The sequence below is a fragment of the Mustela nigripes genome, chromosome 17, assembly GCF_022355385.1.
Source record: "Mustela nigripes isolate SB6536 chromosome 17, MUSNIG.SB6536, whole genome shotgun sequence".
NCBI lineage: Eukaryota > Metazoa > Chordata > Mammalia > Carnivora > Mustelidae > Mustela > Mustela nigripes.
Window position 1 is genome coordinate 16,311,926 of NC_081573.1, and position 17,520 is coordinate 16,329,445.

The following is a 17,520-nucleotide window of genomic DNA, read 5'->3' on the forward strand; positions in this document are numbered from 1 at the left end:
CTGGTACCTGTATCCACCCATTGGTCAGCTAGTGCTTATGATTCTTTTCAGGTGGGTCTCCTGAAGGGCCTGTTTGTATTCAGCCAGGGAGTTACTGTGGACCCTTCTATCTTACTCAGGTTTCCATTGTTCAAGTTGATTGCCTAAAAGCGGCCTCTACAATATTTTTTACGTAATAGTCAAGCGGAATAATGGTCAGCTAGGGACTGGGATCAGAAATATCGCATGCACAGACCATTTCTTCTTGAGATACCAACAATGTACTCTTCAGGAGTATTGAGATACACTGAACTGACCGTACACATTCTATGCACTTTTCTTCAGGTATTTTACAATAAAAATATGTTTTGCACCTATTTTACAATAAAAAAAATCTTCAAAAATTATTTTTTTAAATATTTTATTTATTTGACAGAGAGAAATCACAACTAGGCAGAGAGGCAGGCAGAGAGAGAGGAGGAAGCAGGCTCCCCGCTGAGCAGAGAGCCTGATGCAGAGCTCGATCCCAGGACCCTGGGATCATGACCTGAGCTGAAGGCAGAGGCTTTAACCCACTGAGCCACCCAGGCGCCCCCAAAAATTATTTTTAAAGGATGAATTTGAAAGGACTGGAAAAAGTTACTCCTCTTCCAGAAAGTTTAGACATACTGTCCATCTAAAGGATGAGGGAAAAGGAAGCAAATATTAAAAGCTGGCAAGCAGTAACTTCGGGAGAAAAAAAAAAAAAGGCCAAGACATGAACAACATTTGCAAAACACCAATGTAAGCTTGAATATTAATTTAAACTATACTCTTTAATGGCAATTGGAAGATAAGAATAAGGAAAGGATTTGTTTGAAGATGTAAGGGATACTACACCCCGGTTAAAGGAGCTCCCAAGGATTCGCAGAGAAGGGACCCTCCTGGGATCCGGCCCCTTCATCCCACCCCCAGGTCGATGCTTGTGGGATAAGAGAGATCCGCCAGGCCAGGCCAAGGCTCAGACCGGGGAATGGTAAGGACTTGCAGGTCGCTTGGCACTAACAGGACCTTTCTGTCAAGCCGTATCAGTCAGATGCCCAGAACGCGAACCCAAGCCGGGAAGAATTAACCCTTCCTTTGAGGTAGTTCTGGAACTCTAAACTACATTTCCCAGGGGCCATCGCGTCCAAGGCTACTTCCGGTAACGGCCGCATTGGTTTATTGTCCTTGTTCCCACACTTGGACACAAATTTGTGGAGGAGCGGCGTGGAGGCCTCGGTGGAGTTTTGCGTTCCAAACGCGGCCTGGAGCTCATGGAAGCCCTTTTCCCCGGATGTGAGCAGTTATGAGGGCGACGGTCGTTGCCGAAGCCAAGGCCTGTGAATTGAGATTGTCGGCTCTGGGCTCTGAAAGGCTGTCCAGGCACTGACTACATTTTTCAATGTCCACCATAGCCAAGGCAGCTTCCTGTCCGCGCACCAACGCTTTCAGGACCGTAGGAAGCATTGCGCCCGAGTGCCCGCGGAACATTCTTGTAGGGACCGCAGGGTCAGGTAAGAGAGTCTAAGACTCAGAAGCGCAATGACCCCTGAGGAGCCAAGGCTCACTGAGTGAGCAGTGAGGGACTAATGTTTCTGAGTCTCAGACTTTGCCAGCAAGAGGGTGTGGGAAAGAAGGTTGTAGGGAGCTGTGTATGTGTTTGTCCGCTCCCGCACGATCAGGATGGGATCTGTGTGTGCTTGTGCTACATTGTAACGGGAGCGGGATGTGGGGGTAATCGCTTAGGAGCTGTAGGGTTGGGGGCGTGTACGTGTGTGTGTTTGCATGCGCCCGATGGTGAGGGGAGCTGTAGGTGATTGTCATGACTATTCAGGTGTGACTGTGCTTGTATATGATTGTGACTGCACCACTGTATGCCTGACCGTGTGTGTAAATGTGGTAGCAGCAGCTGCGGAGCCAGAAACAAAGAATATTGCCTTTAGTAACAATTACACTTGTTCCTAAATGTGTGGAGAGCAGTTTCTGTGATGGCCATTAGTTGGGTTGAGTCGGGTAATACAGAATGTGGGGAGAGGAATAGGGGACAGTGTAGAGAACACATCCCAAGAATTTCTCTGTAAATACGAGCAGAGAAATAGAACACCAGCTAGTGGGGGTGGGGTGGGGAATGACAACGTTGCAGTATATTGGTGATAATGAGTCACAAGAGAGGGAAAAGTAGAAATACAGATAAGAATGATTAAGCAAGGGCTTATCTGTGTGGATGTAGTGCAACTGCAAGAATAAAAGAGGGTAGTAGTGTTGCTGAGAGTGAGCGGTGAGCTCAGGTTTTCAAAAGAACAAGGAGCAATATCCTGTATTTGGTAGATGTCAGCAGCAGTGAGGTATATTATGAATAATCTCAGGGCATGAAATTCCAAACTAGAGATTTTTAGAAGGAGAAAAAGAGAAAAGTCTGAAAGTAAGAAGAACAAGGATGATACCCTCCCCCCCAGACCCAATGGCAAGAAGCTGTGGGGGTAGAGGGGGTGCGGGTAGGAAAAGGAGATGTTGAAAAGGCTGCAGAGTCCTTTGGGGAGAGCCACGTTTCCCTTACCCAAACGTGAAGGGAATATTCAAAGAAATGAAAGTTGGATATAGAAGAGGGGTTTGTTATTAGTTAATTATGAATTCCGGAGAGCATACTAAAAAGTGCCAAGATTTGGGGATGGCTGAAAAGGGGGTACATCCAACTGATTGGGTGGGAGTACAGTGTCTGAAAAGAGAGATTATTAGAGAATCTAAGGTTTATGATGGACATAAACATGGATATAGGGAATATTGATGTTTATTCTGGGTTGGGTTCAAGACTGTTGGAGAGGAAGTGATAGAATAGAAAGAGGTGGATTTTTGAGTATCCATCAGGAAGAGAGGAGCCAAGGACAGAAGCTTTAAGGGTCGTTGGGGTAGGCAAAGTCATCTCTCTGCAAAGATGGGTCCTAATCCCTGGAACCTGTGAATATTTTGCTTTATATGAAGGGCAAAAAGGACTTTGCATACAAGATTAAGTTAAGGACCTTGAAATGGAGAAATTATCCTAGATTATCCAATTAGGCCCAGTGGATTCATAAAGTCAGTAAACCTTTCCCAAGGGTTTAGAGTCAGAGGGAGCTAGAATCAAAGAAGAATGATCAGAGATAATAAAATTGTTGGCTGAAGGAAGGGAGCCAATGTTGGTGGCTTCTAGACTCTGGAACATAAGGAAATAAATAATTCTCCCTTAAAGCATAAAGAAAGGAACACAGCCCTGCTGACACCTTGATCTTAGCCCGGTGAGAAACTCAGACTTTTGCCTAACTGCCTAAGCGTAAGGTAATAAATTTGTATTGTTTTAAGCCATTGTGTTTATGCTAATTTGTTGCTTAGTGATAGAAAACTAATACAGTGGTATAGTGTCTTAGCCTTAGTGCTATGGAAGGGGTCTTGAGTACTATGACATTAAGGGAATTCAGTCCCTATTGATAAAGTTGAGGAATTCAGGTAAGGCACATAGGCCCCCTCTTTGCTTGTAATTTCTAGTTTTACTGCGTTATGATATATATATTTTTTATTTGATAGACAAAGATCACAAGTAGGCAGAGAGGCAGACTCCCTGCTGAGCAGAGAGCCCGATGCAGGGCTCGCTCTCAGGACCCTGGGATCATGACCTGGGCCAAAGGCATAGGCTTTAACCCACTGAGCCACCCAGGCGCCCCGTATTATGATATTTTTAATGTCGGAAGTTAATGAATTTTTCTTTGTGATCTAATATATGGCCAGTCAGTAGTATTTGTTTTCCACTTAATTTGTCTTTGCTTGACAAAAATGCATTAAAATACTCTGTAAATGAAGTTTTATCTTACATAACCTGTAGCTTCTGCTTTATTAAAGTTGCTGCTGTTAGTTGATATATATTCATCATCATCATCATTATAATAATAATTATTTTTAGAGAGAAGGGGAGGGAGAGGTAAGAGGCAGAAAGCAAACCTTAAGCAGGCTCCATGCCCAGCATAGAGCCTGATGCAGGACTCGATCTCACAACCCTGAGATCATGATCTGAGCACAGATCAAGAGTTGGATGCTTAACCAACTAAGCCACCCAGGAGTACCTAGATAGTCATCATTATTTTTATTGTGAATCATAGGCTTTAGTATTTTAGCATGCTCAAGATCATAGCCCCTGTTTTTTTTTTTAATAAACAAATTGCTTTTATTTTTTTAATTAATTTTTTTTAATTTTTAAGTAGGCTCCACACCCAGTGTAGAGCCCAGTGGGGTTCTTGAACTCACAACCCTAAGGAGAAGACCTGAGCTGAGATCAAGAGTCAGACACGTAACCAACTCTACCACCCTGATGCCATTGCTTTTGTGTGTGTGTGTTAGTTTGCATTTGCTCTTTATATTTTCCCCATATTTGTAAAATGAGTTTTTTATCAAAGTTTATCAGATATACAGCCAAGTGATGATACAATCAAAAATTTTCTGAAATTTTCGCTATTCTCTCTTTTAAGGTGGAAATATGTCGTATAGTAGTTTAGAAGACACTCTTGTGAAAAATACTCCCTAAGCTGTTGCAGCATAGAACTTCTTATATCCATTATACTTGAAGGACAGCTTGGCTGCATATAAAATCTTCAATTCTGTCATTTATTTTCCTACCTCACTATTTGGGGCTCTGAATTTAGCAGTGGAGAAGTGTTAACAAATAAATTTCCTTTTTCTCATAGGTAACTTGATATTTTTATCTTGATTTCCCATGGGTTTTAGACTAAAATTTTTGGCACTCAGTTCTGAATCATTTTTCCCTGCAGTATACTATGTCTTTCATTATGTAAATTCATGTTTTATCTCAGGAAATTACTGTTAATGTTAAAAATGTAGTTTTTAATATTCTCTTCCTTGATTTGGGTCTGCTTATTTGTAAGTTGGATTATCTCTGACTTTCATGGTTTTCTCCCAATAATTGTCATCTCTTTCTTTTTTTTATTTTGTTGTGCTCACTAGTTTCTGTATATATTTTTTATGATGAAAAAGAACTATATTTAGATTTAGCCAGCTAGACTCGGTTTTGATGATCCCAATTTTGTTGGCAACATTCAAGGCATCATAGTCAGGGGCCAGTCAAACATATGCCTTCTTCTCTCCATCAGGCCTGATGAAGGTGTTGACCTTGGCCACATCAGTGTCATAGAGCTTCTTCACAGCCTGTTTGATCTGGTGCTTGTTGGCCTTGACATCCACAATAAACACAAGCATGTTGTTGTCTTCTCTTTTCTTCATAGCTGACTCAGTAGTCATGGGGAGCTTGATGATGGCATAGTGATCAAGCTTCTTTCTCCTGGGGGCGCTCTTTTGAGGGTATTTGGGCTGCCTTCCAAGATGCAGAATCTTGGGTCATGGGAACATAGGTGATGTGTGGATCTTCTTTTTTTGTGTGACTGTGGACGCCTTTCAGCACCACTTTCTTGGCCTTCAAAGCCTTTGCTTTGGCTTCGGCTTTGGGAGGGGCAGGGGCTTCCTTCTTAACTTTTTTCGGTGCCATCTTCGTAAAAGGGTAGTTTCTGTATTCTTTGTCCATGCACTTTCTGTGGTATTTGTCATACCTTGTGCTTATTTGTTCTTCATTTCTAAAGTGATTCAGCCTATGTCCTCTTTCACTTTTGTATTTAACGAACTCTCACTTATAGTCTCTCCCTCACTTCTTCCCCATTCCTGAAATCATTACAACATTTGTGCATGTAGTCCTGCCTCAGAGCTGTGATTATATCATAAATTATTTATTTTTTACTCATACTGGAATGTTGGATAATAATTTTAATCTTCTCTGATGTCTTTTAGACAGTTTTCTTCATACATAGGGGTATTTTTAGCACTCTTTTCAAGCATATCTAACAATATCTTGGGACACAATGGTTCTAATTTTGTTATTTTTTTGGAAGGTGATAGATTATCTCAGAATAGCTATCACTGGTGCTTTCCTTGTGAAAAGGTAGTTTTTAGTTTCTTCTGCTCAAGAGTTCCTTCCTCTGTAACTACAATAAAAAACAATTTCTTTAAAATAGAGTTCCTTGGGGCACCTGGGTGGCTCAGTTGTTAAGCCTCTGCCTTTGGCTCAGGTCATGATCCCAGGGTCTTGGGATTGAGCCCCGCATTGGGGGGGAGGGTCTCTGCTCAGCAGGAAGCCTGCTTCTCCGTCTCCCACTCCCTGTGCTTGTATTCCCTCTTTTGCTGAGTCTCTCTGTCAAATAAATAAAATCTTTTAAAAAATTAAAAAATAATAAAATAATAAAATACAGTTTCTCTACAGAGAAAGGGGAACCCTCTTGCCTTGTTTGTGAGAATGCAAACTGGTGCAGCCATTGTGGAAAACAATATGGAGGTTCCTCAAAAAGTTTAAAACAGAACTATCCTGTGACCCAGCAATTGCAATACTAGGTATTTACCCAAAGGATACAGAAATACAGATTCAAACAGCATTATCAATAATAGCCAAACTATGGAGAGATGCCAAATGTCCATCACCCAATGAATGGATAAAGAAGATGTGATGTGTTTATATATACAAAGGAATATTACTCAGCCATCATAAAGCATGAAATCTTCCATTTGCAACAACATGGATGGAGCTAGAGTGTATTACATTAAGTGAAGTAAGTCAGAGAAAGACAAATACTATATGATTTTACTTATAGGTAGAATTTAAGAAAGAAAGAAAGATGAATATATGGGAAGGGGAAATGAAAAAAAGGGGAGAGTAAAACAAGCTATAAAAAACTTAATGATAGAGAACAAACTAAGGGTTGACAGAGGGAGGTGGGGGAGGGATGGGCAAGATGGGTGATGGGTATTAAGGAAGGCACTTGTTATGATGAGCACTGGGTATTGTATATAAGTGATGAATCACTGACTTCTATTCCAGAAGCCAATATTGCCTTGTATGTTAACTCCTAAAATTTTTTTTTAAAGATTTTATTTATTTATTTGACAGAGAGAGATCACAAATAGGCAGAGAGGCAGGCAGAGAGAGAGGAGGAAGCAGGCTCCCTGCTGAGCAGAGAGCCCAATGCAGGACTCGATCCCAGGACCCTGAGATCATGACCTGAGCCGAAGGCAGTGGCTTAACCCACTGAGCCACCCAGGCGCCCCTTAACTCCTAAAATTTAAATGAGAAATAAATAAATAAAATATGGTTCCTTTGAACAGCCAGGTTTTTTTTTGTAGTTCAGAACATAACCTGGTTCAGAAGGACTCCTACTATCAGTTCTGAGTTCCCCAGTGTCTTCTCTGCTGCAGTTAAAGAATATGCCAGGGGTGCTTAGCTAGCACAGTGGGAAGAGCATGTGCCTCTTGATCTTGGGGTTGTGAGAGTTTGAGTCCCATGTTGGGTTATTGAGTTCACTTTTTATTTTTTATTTTTTTAGTTTTTAGTTTTATTTTTAGGGAATACAACTAGGATCCTAACTTACTTGATGAGGCTGGTATTACCCAGATACCAAAACCAGACAAAGCATGGCTCATAAGAATTTGAGTGCAGGGGCACCTGGGTGGCTCAGTGGGTTAAAGCCTCTGCCTTCGGCTCAGGTCATGACCCCAGGGTCCTGGGATAGAGCCCCGCATCTGGCTCTCTGCTTGGCAGGTAGCCTGCTTCCCCCTCTCTCTCTCTGCCTGCCTCTCTGCCTACTTGTGATCTCTGTCAAATAAATAAAATCTTAAAAAAAAAAAAAAAGAATTTGAGTGCAATAAATCTCAACAAAATACTAGTAAGCCAAATCCAGCAACATATGAAATGAATTATACAGCATGACCAAGTGGAATACATCCCAGGAATGTAAGGTTGTCTTAACATCCAAAAATCAATTAATAGGATATATCATATCAATAGAATAAAAAACAAATATCCCATGGTTATTTTAATAGATACAGAAAAAGCATCTGACAAAAGCCAATACCTTCATTTATGCTAAATGAGAGACACTAGTCACATATTGTATGATTCCATTCATATGAAGTCCAGAATAGGGAAATCTATAGAGACAGAAAGTGAAATAGTGGTTACTTAGGACTGAAAGGGAGGGAGAATGAGAGTCACTTGGGTTTTGGTTTGGGCCAGGATTTCTGTAGACTCACTTTGACCTTTATTCAGGGAGAAAATGGCATTCTTAGTCCATTTGAAAGCTCGGAGGAAAACGTGACCTCTCATGATTCCTTCCTTCTAGCTCTGCTTTCTCAGGACTCTACTTCACCAGGAGAGGAGTCTAGAAGACTGATCGATTCTTGGAATTTTAAGTCATCATGGCCCATGTGAGTTGGAATTGCCTCTCGCCAAAATTAAAATCATTTATATCACATTGGATGAATACTTTTATTTTTTATCCTTAAGCTGCTTACTTGAGTCACTATTCATCGTGGTAAGTGATATTCGTGAAACAGTCCACTGCCTTTCCTAGGTGTCCCTCTTCTCTCCAGCATGGCATTCAGCACCTCCCATGTCCCAATACTTTGGCAGAGCACTGAATGAGGATTGAAATGCTTTCCCTTAAAAGAAATAGTAGAGACTATCTTTTCAAACCTGTGGCTTAACAAGGTGGAACTGAGTGGCTCAAAGGGATACACTACATGAAAACTTCTATTTATTCTGTAGGATAGGGTGTTTCAATCAGTAGAGGTGAGAGTTGGTGTTGGTTGGTATTCATTTTATTCATTGGCACTTTATCATGCTTTTAAATAGAGGATTGATGAAAGGTTAAGTTCAGAGAGATCAGGGATCTTGCTAGGAAATCAATGAGAGATTAATATTATTTTATTTATTTATTTATTTATTTATTTATTTATTTGACAGAGAGAGATCACAGGCAGAGAGGCAGGCAAAGAGAGAGGGGGAAGCAGGCCCCCCACCGAGCAGAGAGTCCAGTGCAGGGCTTGATCCAGGACCCTGACATTACGACCCAAGCCAAATGCAGAGGCTTAACCCACTGAGCACCCAGGCGCCCCTAGCGAGATTAATATCATAAACAAGACATGTGCTGATTGTCAGCTACTTATCCTAGAACCCTGTGATTTTATACAGTCCCACAGAAAATGGTATTCAGTTAAGAAGTGTGTCTTCTAAGAATCTTTTCAACTTCAGCTAATAGAAAATTCAACTAAAAGTAGCCTAAGGGGGGAAGCATTTATCACATAATAAATCTAGAGTTAGTCATGTAAGCCTGGCATGGCATCCCAGCGGTATCAACAAAGAACTCTTAATTCTGGACTGCCATCCTGTTGTCTGGTGCTTGTCACTGGAAGGTCATAAGGATGTTGTGACTGAACAACTGAAGACTGTAAGAGTATATAGGCACTCAGCTTCAGTCACACTAATTTCCATGTCATTTCCCCCATACGACAGGCAGCCAACTTCAGTTTTTGCTCAGTGAGTATACTTCCCACAGTGCCCTTCTCATTTCTTCCCCCTTGTATCTAAAAGATTTTGAAAGATTTCACCATGATGCTTGTGTTGTTTGTTTCAGCAGTTGATGATGTTCAGGGATGTGGCTGTAGACTTCTCTCAGGAGGAGTGGGAGTGTCTGGACTTGGAACAGAGACATTTGTACAGAGATGTGATGTTGGAGAACTACAGTAACATGATCTCACTGGGTAAGATTCAGAACCTGACCCTAGAAATTTCTGATTTCTTCATTGTGAATTTTTTAATTGTCTTTCAAGGATCTAAGGGAATTTCTGATTTCTTTCTGGGAAAATGGTTTATGCTTGGTAAGTTTGGGAACCTCCATCTGCTCTATCCTTTAGAAATACTTCATGCCTTTTTCTTGCTGTTCCTATAATTGTCTCTCTTCCTTCGTAACTGAGGGACTAGATGCAGATTTTGAAATCTTTACCACATGGTTATTTCCTATTTCTTATCTCCGATCAGGACTTTGCATTTATCAGCCAGATGTGTTCTCTTTACTGGAGAAGGGGAAAGAGCCCTGGATGGTTTCTCAGGATGAGACAGGAGGACCTTGCCCAGGTGAGTGAGGGCTGAGCTATCACAGGGAAACCATCACTGTAGATAAGAGCCCAGATGTTTAGTGAGACAACAGCATCTCTGAAATATTGGCCTCGAGTCTCCAAAAAGGATAAAAACCTGTGGCTAACAGTCTGAGACCTAGAGTCAAAGAACTCTTCACCATGCATTTCCAAATGGCCCTTCTCTTCACCTCCAAATACCACTCCAATTCAGGGCTCTTCAGTTTCTTTCCCTCATGTTATAAAAAGGTGTCATTCTTTTTTTTCCAGTAGTCAATTTATCAATGCTTTAACACAGTTTCTTTCTCTCTTTTTTTATTTAGATATTTGTAAATTTCTTCATTTAGAGATTTATAAATTTTTCCCCCAAAAAAATATTTGACCCTGTTTTTATCTTACCTACTATATCTTAAATTTTTCTTATTTTGCCTAAATTCTCCTTGCTTCTGCATTTCCTGCACTTAGCAATTTGTTTTTTTTTTTTTTTAAGATTTTATTTATTTATTTGTCAGAGAGAGAGCGAGAGCGAGCACAGGCAGACAGAGTGGAAGGCAGAGTCAGAGGGAGAGGGAGAAGCAGGCTCCCTGCGGAGCAAGGAGCCTAATGTGGGACTCGATCCCAGGACGCTGGGATCATGACCTGAGCCGAAGGCAGCTGCTTAACCAACTGAGCCACCCAGGCGTCCCAGCAATTTGTTCTTTTAACCAACATTTATTGATTTTCCAATTTCATTTTGGGATCAGAAGGGTTAACAAAGAGTAAATAATCTATTAAGGAAATTGTATTCTCTTCTGTGACTGGAACATGCCCATAAATTTTGGCAAAATAGGCTCTACATTAAGAGCGGCCTGATAGGCTGCTTAATTGAAAATCAGGATAATAGGGGCACCTGAGTCACTCAGTGTGTTAAGCCTCTGCCTTTGTCTCAGGTCATGATCCCAGGGTCCTGGAATCAAGCCCTGTATTGGGCTCTCTGCTGAGGGGAGCCTGCTTCCCCCTCTCTCTCTGCCTGCCTCTCTGCCTGCTTGTGATCTCTGTCAAATAAATAAATAAAATCTTTAAAAAAAAAATCAGGTGAGTGCTATGAAGTGTGTAAACCTGGCGATTCACAGACCTGTACCCCTGGGGATAAAAATATATGTATATAAAAATTAAAAATTTAAGGGGCGCCTGGGTGGCTCAGTGGGTTAAGCCGCTGCCTTCGGCTCAGGTCATGATCTCAGAGTCCTGGGATCGAGTCCCACATCGGGCTCTCTGCTCAGCAGGGAGCCTGCTTCCTCCTCTCTGCCTGCCTCTCTGCCTGCTTGTGATCTCTCTCTGTCAAATAAATAAATAAAATCTTTAAAAAAAAAAAAAAAAAAAAATTAAAAATTTAAAAAAAAATCAGGATAATAGGTGAAAGTGGCTTCTGGTTACAGTGAATAGTGAGCAGCAGAAGAGAGTTGAAGGCTAATGGAGGACAACAAAGAGAGTGCAATGTCATAAAAGACAAGTCTTGGCTGTCAAGAGGAAACAAGGCAACAAGGCACATATTTGGCAAGCTGAGGCTAATTGATGAATTTTCTATTATGGGCAGGACTCAGATTGAAATAACATACTCTTGGAGATTTTTTTTTTCCCCCACAGTACTTGCTAATTGCTTATTTAGGAGGTTTTTTGTTGTTGTTGTTGTTGTTGTTTTTAATTTGAAATATCAAGGAAAGAAAATAAATTTTATTTCCTTATTGGAATCATGTTTTTAAATTCCAGAGGTTATATTTGTTTTAAAATCATTCTTTTTCTGAGCTATCAATACCCGAAACAACTTGAATGAATCTCCAGGATATTGTGCTGAATGAAAAATGCCAAAGGTCACATGCTAAATGAATCCATTTATAGAACATTTTGGAAATCACTAAATTATAAAGATTGAAAATATTATATATATATATTTTATTTTATATGTAATATACACTATATTATATATATATATGTATACTATGTCTGTTTGCATTCATATTATCTGGTTATTTATTTAATTTTGTGCCAGATAGCGTTTGCAAAACGTTGTGGTAAAACTGGTAAAACTATTGCCTAAAGTACCTTCCTTCATAGAGGATTATTTGCTTCTATCAGGTACCTGAAGGCATGAACATTTTGGTTGCTTTCTCAATCCATCACCCTCCTGAGTCACTGAGATGGTTTGAAACTGAGCTATAGTTCCTGTATATCTACCTCTGTTTTACCCATATTCCATGATTATAGCCCTTCCATTGTATCTAAACACGATGAATGTTTAGGACTGCCCTGTTGACAGACCCTGATTACTAATCTCTATCTTCTCAGCCCCTAAGATAAGGTCTGTCAATCTCTAAGCCAAATGCTAGTATCAGTACAATATGAATAGTAAAAATTGGCTGAGCCCTTCAGTATGTTCAAGTAATAGTAGTTGAGGTATTTTCTTGTTTTGTTCATCTAAAATATTTTACCAGTAAGTTTGATATCCAATACAGATTTGGTAGAGAATTTATAAAATAACCACAGATGAAATCTGACAATTTCATCAGATCTGGCACATATAAAAAATGAGTCACAGGGGCACCTGGGTGGCTCAGTGGATTAAGCCTCTGCCTTCAGCTCAGGTTGTGATTCCAGGGTCCTGGGATTGAGCCCACATCGGGTTCTCTGCTCAGTGGGGACTCTGCTTCCTGCCCCCACCCCCACCCTGCCTGCCTCTTTGCCTACTTACAATCTCTCTCTCTGTCAAATAAATAAATAAATAAATAAATCTTTTAAAAAAAAGAGTCACAGAGTGGTCCTGCTTGTTCCCAGCTCATGCCAGACTCTTTGCCCTTGGCAACTTCTCAAACCATTTTCTTTTTTGAACTATCACCCATAATTATGTCCTTTAACCTAAATGCAACATACCTTTGTTACTGAGTTCCTACTCTCTGTTAATTCTAGACTAGATTACTTCCCACATACTAGACTGATATTCTGTTTCCCAACATTACTGTTTTTAAGCTCAGAATTATATAAAACATTCATCATAGTATCTTCCAAAGTACTTGAAAATTTGTAGATACTTTATAATATTTTCAGTGGCTTTGCATAGACAGCAAAGAAGAGACCTAGGGAAGGGCTTGAAAGCATAAAGCAGAATGGATGAACAATACAGCTATTCTTAGGAAGACAAAAGCAACTTGGTGGAGTCATGTGACAGAAAGTTGAACTTGGCTATGCACTGTGGAGGAAATAAGCAGGGTGAAGTCTTTGCTTGTACAAAGGCAAATTGAAATATGATTAAGTAAGCCTGATTACATTTCTGCATATTTGTCTTTGAGTTAGTTTAGATATACTTTTATTTCCTTCTATCTGTACAGAAAGTAATATGGAAGCAGTATATGTACTCATTTCAGTAAAGATGGAAGTGACATTAATCCTATGATTAAATGATCCCAATTGTGCCTCCCAGTACCTGGTTTTGCAAGATCCTTTATTCTATCCTAAATTCTCCCCATTTCTTTCTTTCTTTTCTTTTTTCTTTCTTTCTTTCTTTCTTTTTTCTTTTTTTTTTTTTTTTTTTTGGTTTTGTAATGTTTTTTTTACAGAGTTATTTTCTTTCTTTTTTTTTTTTTTTATAGGCAGAGAGGCAGGCAGAGAGAGAGGAAGGGAAGCAGGCTTCCCACTGAGCAGACAGCCCGATGTGGGGGCTCGATCCCAGAACCCTGGGATCATGACCTGAGCTGAAGACAGAGGCTTTAACCCACTGAGCCACCCACACGCCCCTACAGAATTATTTTCTTAATGCCTAACATATGCTAAGGGTTGATTTACCATACTGAGTGAAACAGTCTTATCTTTACACTGGCGTTTCATGACTGGGTGGTACTTTAATAATTATGTTTTTAATTTAACTACTCAGATGAATTTCAGTAAAACAAAGCTTTTATATATCTAATAACCTCAACTTTTATTAGTTCTCTTAAATTTCTATTTATTTTTTGCCCTTTTTTCATATTGCCCAGAATTTGAGAATTTGTTAAGTCATTCACTTGTGTGCCTTATGTATTTTAGGATTTACTTTTTCTTCTTCTTCTTTTTTTAAAATTTTATTTATTTATTTGACAGCAATAACAAGTAGACAGGAGGCAGGCGGGGTGGGGGGGGGAGCAGGGTTTCTGCTGAGCAGAGCGCACAATGCAGGGCTCTATCCCAGGACTGAGATCATGACCTGAGCCGAAGGCAGAGGCTTAACCCACTGAGCCACCCAGGCACCCCTATGATTACTTTTTATATCTACATTAGACATTTTGTTTGTTTTTGGACAGTAAAACAGTATGAATTTATTTTCTTGTTTTTCAGACATGCAGTCCAGATGTCAGAGCAAGAAGTTATCACCAAAAAACATCACTTTTGAGAGAGAATTGACTCAATTCGAAATTTGTAAAAAATACAGCCTTGAATATTTATGTTTTAGGGGTGATTGGGAAAGCAAAGATCAGTCTGAAACACAACAGGAAAATCAGGAAGAATGTTTAAAGCAGGTTATACTCACCAATGAAAAAATGGCCACTTTTAACGATCACACAGCTTTTAACATACATCACAAACAGAATACAGGAAAGAAACTGAATGAATTTAAAGAATGTGGGAAAGCCTTTCCTTCTGGCTCAGACTGTACTCAACATCAAGTAATTCAAACTAGGGAGAAATTTTGTGAAGAATATGAGAAAACCTTTCTTTCTGACTCAGAACCTACTCAATATCAGACAGTTCATGCTGCTAAGAAAACATATGAATGTAAAGAATGTGGGAAGTCGTTTAGTTTGCGTTCAAGTCTTACTGGTCATAGGAGGATTCATACTGGTGAAAAACCTTTTAAGTGTAAGGAATGTGGGAAGGCCTTCAGATTTCATTCTCAACTTAGTGTCCATAAGCGTATTCATACTGGCGAGAAGTCTTATGAATGTAAGGAATGTGGGAAGGCCTTTAGTTGTGGCTCAGATCTTACACGACATCAGAGAATTCATACTGGAGAAAAACCCTATGAATGTAATGAATGTAGGAAGGCCTTTAGTCAGCGATCACATCTTACTAAACATCAGAGAATTCACACTGGTGAAAAGCCTTATGAATGTAAGGAATGTGGAAAAGCTTTTACTCGTGGCTCACACCTAACTCAACATCAGAGAACTCATACTAGTGAGAAATCTCATGAATGTAAGGAATGTGGAAAAGCCTTTATTCGTGGTTCAAATCTTGCTCAACATCAGAATGTTCATGTAGGCAGGAAACCCTATGAATGTGAGAAATGTGGAAAAGCCTATATCTGGAGTTCACATCTTGCTCGACATCAACGAATTCATACTGGTAGGAAACCTTATGAATGTAAGGAATGTGGGAAGACATTTATTTGGGCCTCGTATCTTGCTCAACATGAGAAAATTCATAATGAGAGGAAACTCTATGAATGTAAGGAATGTAGAAAGACCTTCCTTCATGGCTCAGAGTTTAATCGACATCAAAAAATTCATACTGGTGAGAGAAACTATGAATGTAAGGAATGTGGAAAGACCTTTTTTCGTGGCTCAGAACTTAATCGACATCAGAAAATCCATACTGGAAAGAGACCATATGAATGTGAAGAATGTGGAAAAGCCTTTCTCTGGGGTTCACAACTTACTCGACATCAGAGAATACATACTGGTGAGGAACCTTATGTATGTAAAGAATGTGGGAAATCTTTTATCTGGGGTTCGCAACTTACAAGACACAAGAAAATTCATACTGACACAGAATCCTATGAATGTAAGGAAAGTAAACAGATCTTTGGTCACCATCCATATTTTACTGAACAGAAAATTCACAATGGTGATAATCTCTATCAATGGAAAGACTATGGCAACACCTTTAGTCAGGACTCAGACTTTGCTCAACACCAGGATATTTACACTTTTGAGAAATCCTATGAATATAAAAATTTTGAGACATCATTTTCTCCAAGCTCTCACTTTATTTCACTCTTATAAAATCTTAATGATATAAAAATATAAGAAAGTCTTTATTCATGACTCATTACTTGATGTCCAATAATTGCTTCTTTTGAGAAACCCCACAAGTGTAAGTAATACTGAAAAACTCTGTCAGAGTACACAACACACTCAACAGCAGAGAATTCATAATGCAAACTGCATTAATACAGGAAAGCATTTACTGAATGGTTTTCCATTTGGAATATCAGAGTAAAACCCTATAAATAAGATGACACTGTGAATCTCTTCTGAATCATTTTTAAAACATTCTCCACATCATTGATATTATGCTGCATAGAATTTAAATCTAACTCACATAGGGCAACCTTCCATCACTATTTAAATCTTGTTACACTTTCATAAAATTATACCAAAGGTGAATTTCTCTTATGTAATTAATCTTGGAAAGCCTTGACTATGTCATTCACCTTCTTTGGTATGCCTTAGTTCCAACAAATCTTATCTGTATTTTTTGGAAAGTAACTCAAATCTGTGTCTGTTTGCTTATTTATTTGATTATAAGGGTTAAATGAGCTTGACTACTTAAATGACATCATGACCATCATTAATTTTAGTATTGGACCATTTCTATGAGAAAGACCTTGACAGTATAATGAATATAAACAAATATGCAAATAAGATACATGTCTTATGGAACAGTAGGATAATTCTGAAGAAAAACCAGTAAAACAGAATGAAGGGATGAAAGCTTTGAATCAGTATTCGTTTGCTGCACCAAAAAATCCATACTATAAAGAAAGCCTTATTGTTTTAATAAAAGTGGGGTTGTTGAATGCCCAGCAATGTTTTTTGTTTTGTTTTTAAAGGCATTTAGGGGACGCCTGGGTGGCTCAGTCGGTTAAGCTGCTGTCTTCGGCTCAGGTCATGATCCCAGGGTCCTGGGATCAAGTCCTGTATCAGGCTCCTTGCTCAGCAGGGAGCCTGCTTCCCCCTCTCTCTCTGCCTGCCTCTCTGCCTGCTTGTGCACTCTCTATCTGACAAACAAATAAATATTTTTTTAAAAAACAAAGGCATTTGGAAGTGATCTGTCTCTAACAAATTTCTAAAGCCAAATGTCCTATTCATTTATCACCACAATTAAGATTTAGAAATTAGAAAATGGCCAAATGAATTCCGACCTCTTGGAAATGGATTACTTCATATATAAATAATTATCAAAGTAATAAGCAAATCAAAAGTGAAATTATAGGCTATTTAGTTGTGAATGATAATGAATCTCATATATCAAATCCTATGAACATGATCATGGCAGTTCTCAATGGCAATTACTCTGTGTATGTAACTGAAACAATTAAGGGCAGTTTACTCCTTGTCACCACTATATCTCCAGCACTTATGACAGTGCCTGTCATGTTGTGGAGTCCAAATATTTGTCAAATAATGATTACTGAGGTAAACAAGCTAGTGCCCCAATGGGCATTTGAATTAATGGAAAGTTTTGATGAAAATAAAGCAAAAATCATAGAATAAAGAACAATAAAAAGTAGGGTGTTTT

The 17,520-nt window shown here is 39.3% G+C and overlaps 2 protein-coding genes across 6 annotated transcripts in view; one reads left to right on the forward strand and one right to left on the reverse strand.

Moving 5' to 3' along the window:
- Positions 1–17,520, reverse strand: part of LOC132005611 (zinc finger protein 345) — a 90,567-nt gene that overhangs the window by 32,270 nt on the left and 40,777 nt on the right. The gene's annotated exons all lie outside the window — the stretch shown is intronic.
- On the forward strand, positions 1,149–16,804 carry ZNF790 (zinc finger protein 790). Of its 4 annotated transcripts, none has more exons than XM_059382903.1 (6): positions 1,149–1,514; positions 6,279–6,632; positions 8,199–8,283; positions 9,492–9,618; positions 9,896–9,991; positions 14,335–16,804. In XM_059382903.1, exons 3-6 carry the CDS (start codon positions 8,275–8,277, stop codon positions 15,999–16,001), a joined length of 1,899 nt encoding a protein of 632 aa, XP_059238886.1. In that variant the 5' UTR covers positions 1,149–1,514; positions 6,279–6,632; positions 8,199–8,274; the 3' UTR covers positions 16,002–16,804. The 4 variants fall into 4 exon arrangements, with proteins under 4 accessions (XP_059238886.1, XP_059238885.1, XP_059238884.1 ...); XM_059382902.1 differs by having other exon boundaries at positions 6,290–6,632; XM_059382901.1 differs by lacking the exon at positions 6,279–6,632.

Coding starts and splice junctions, on each gene's coding strand:
- ZNF790 (XM_059382903.1), top strand. Junction 9,619..9,895: donor CAGTAACATGATCTCACTGG/GTAAGATTCAGA, acceptor ATCTCCGATCAG/GACTTTGCATTTATCAGCCA. Junction 9,992..14,334: donor GACAGGAGGACCTTGCCCAG/GTGAGTGAGGGC, acceptor CTTGTTTTTCAG/ACATGCAGTCCAGATGTCAG.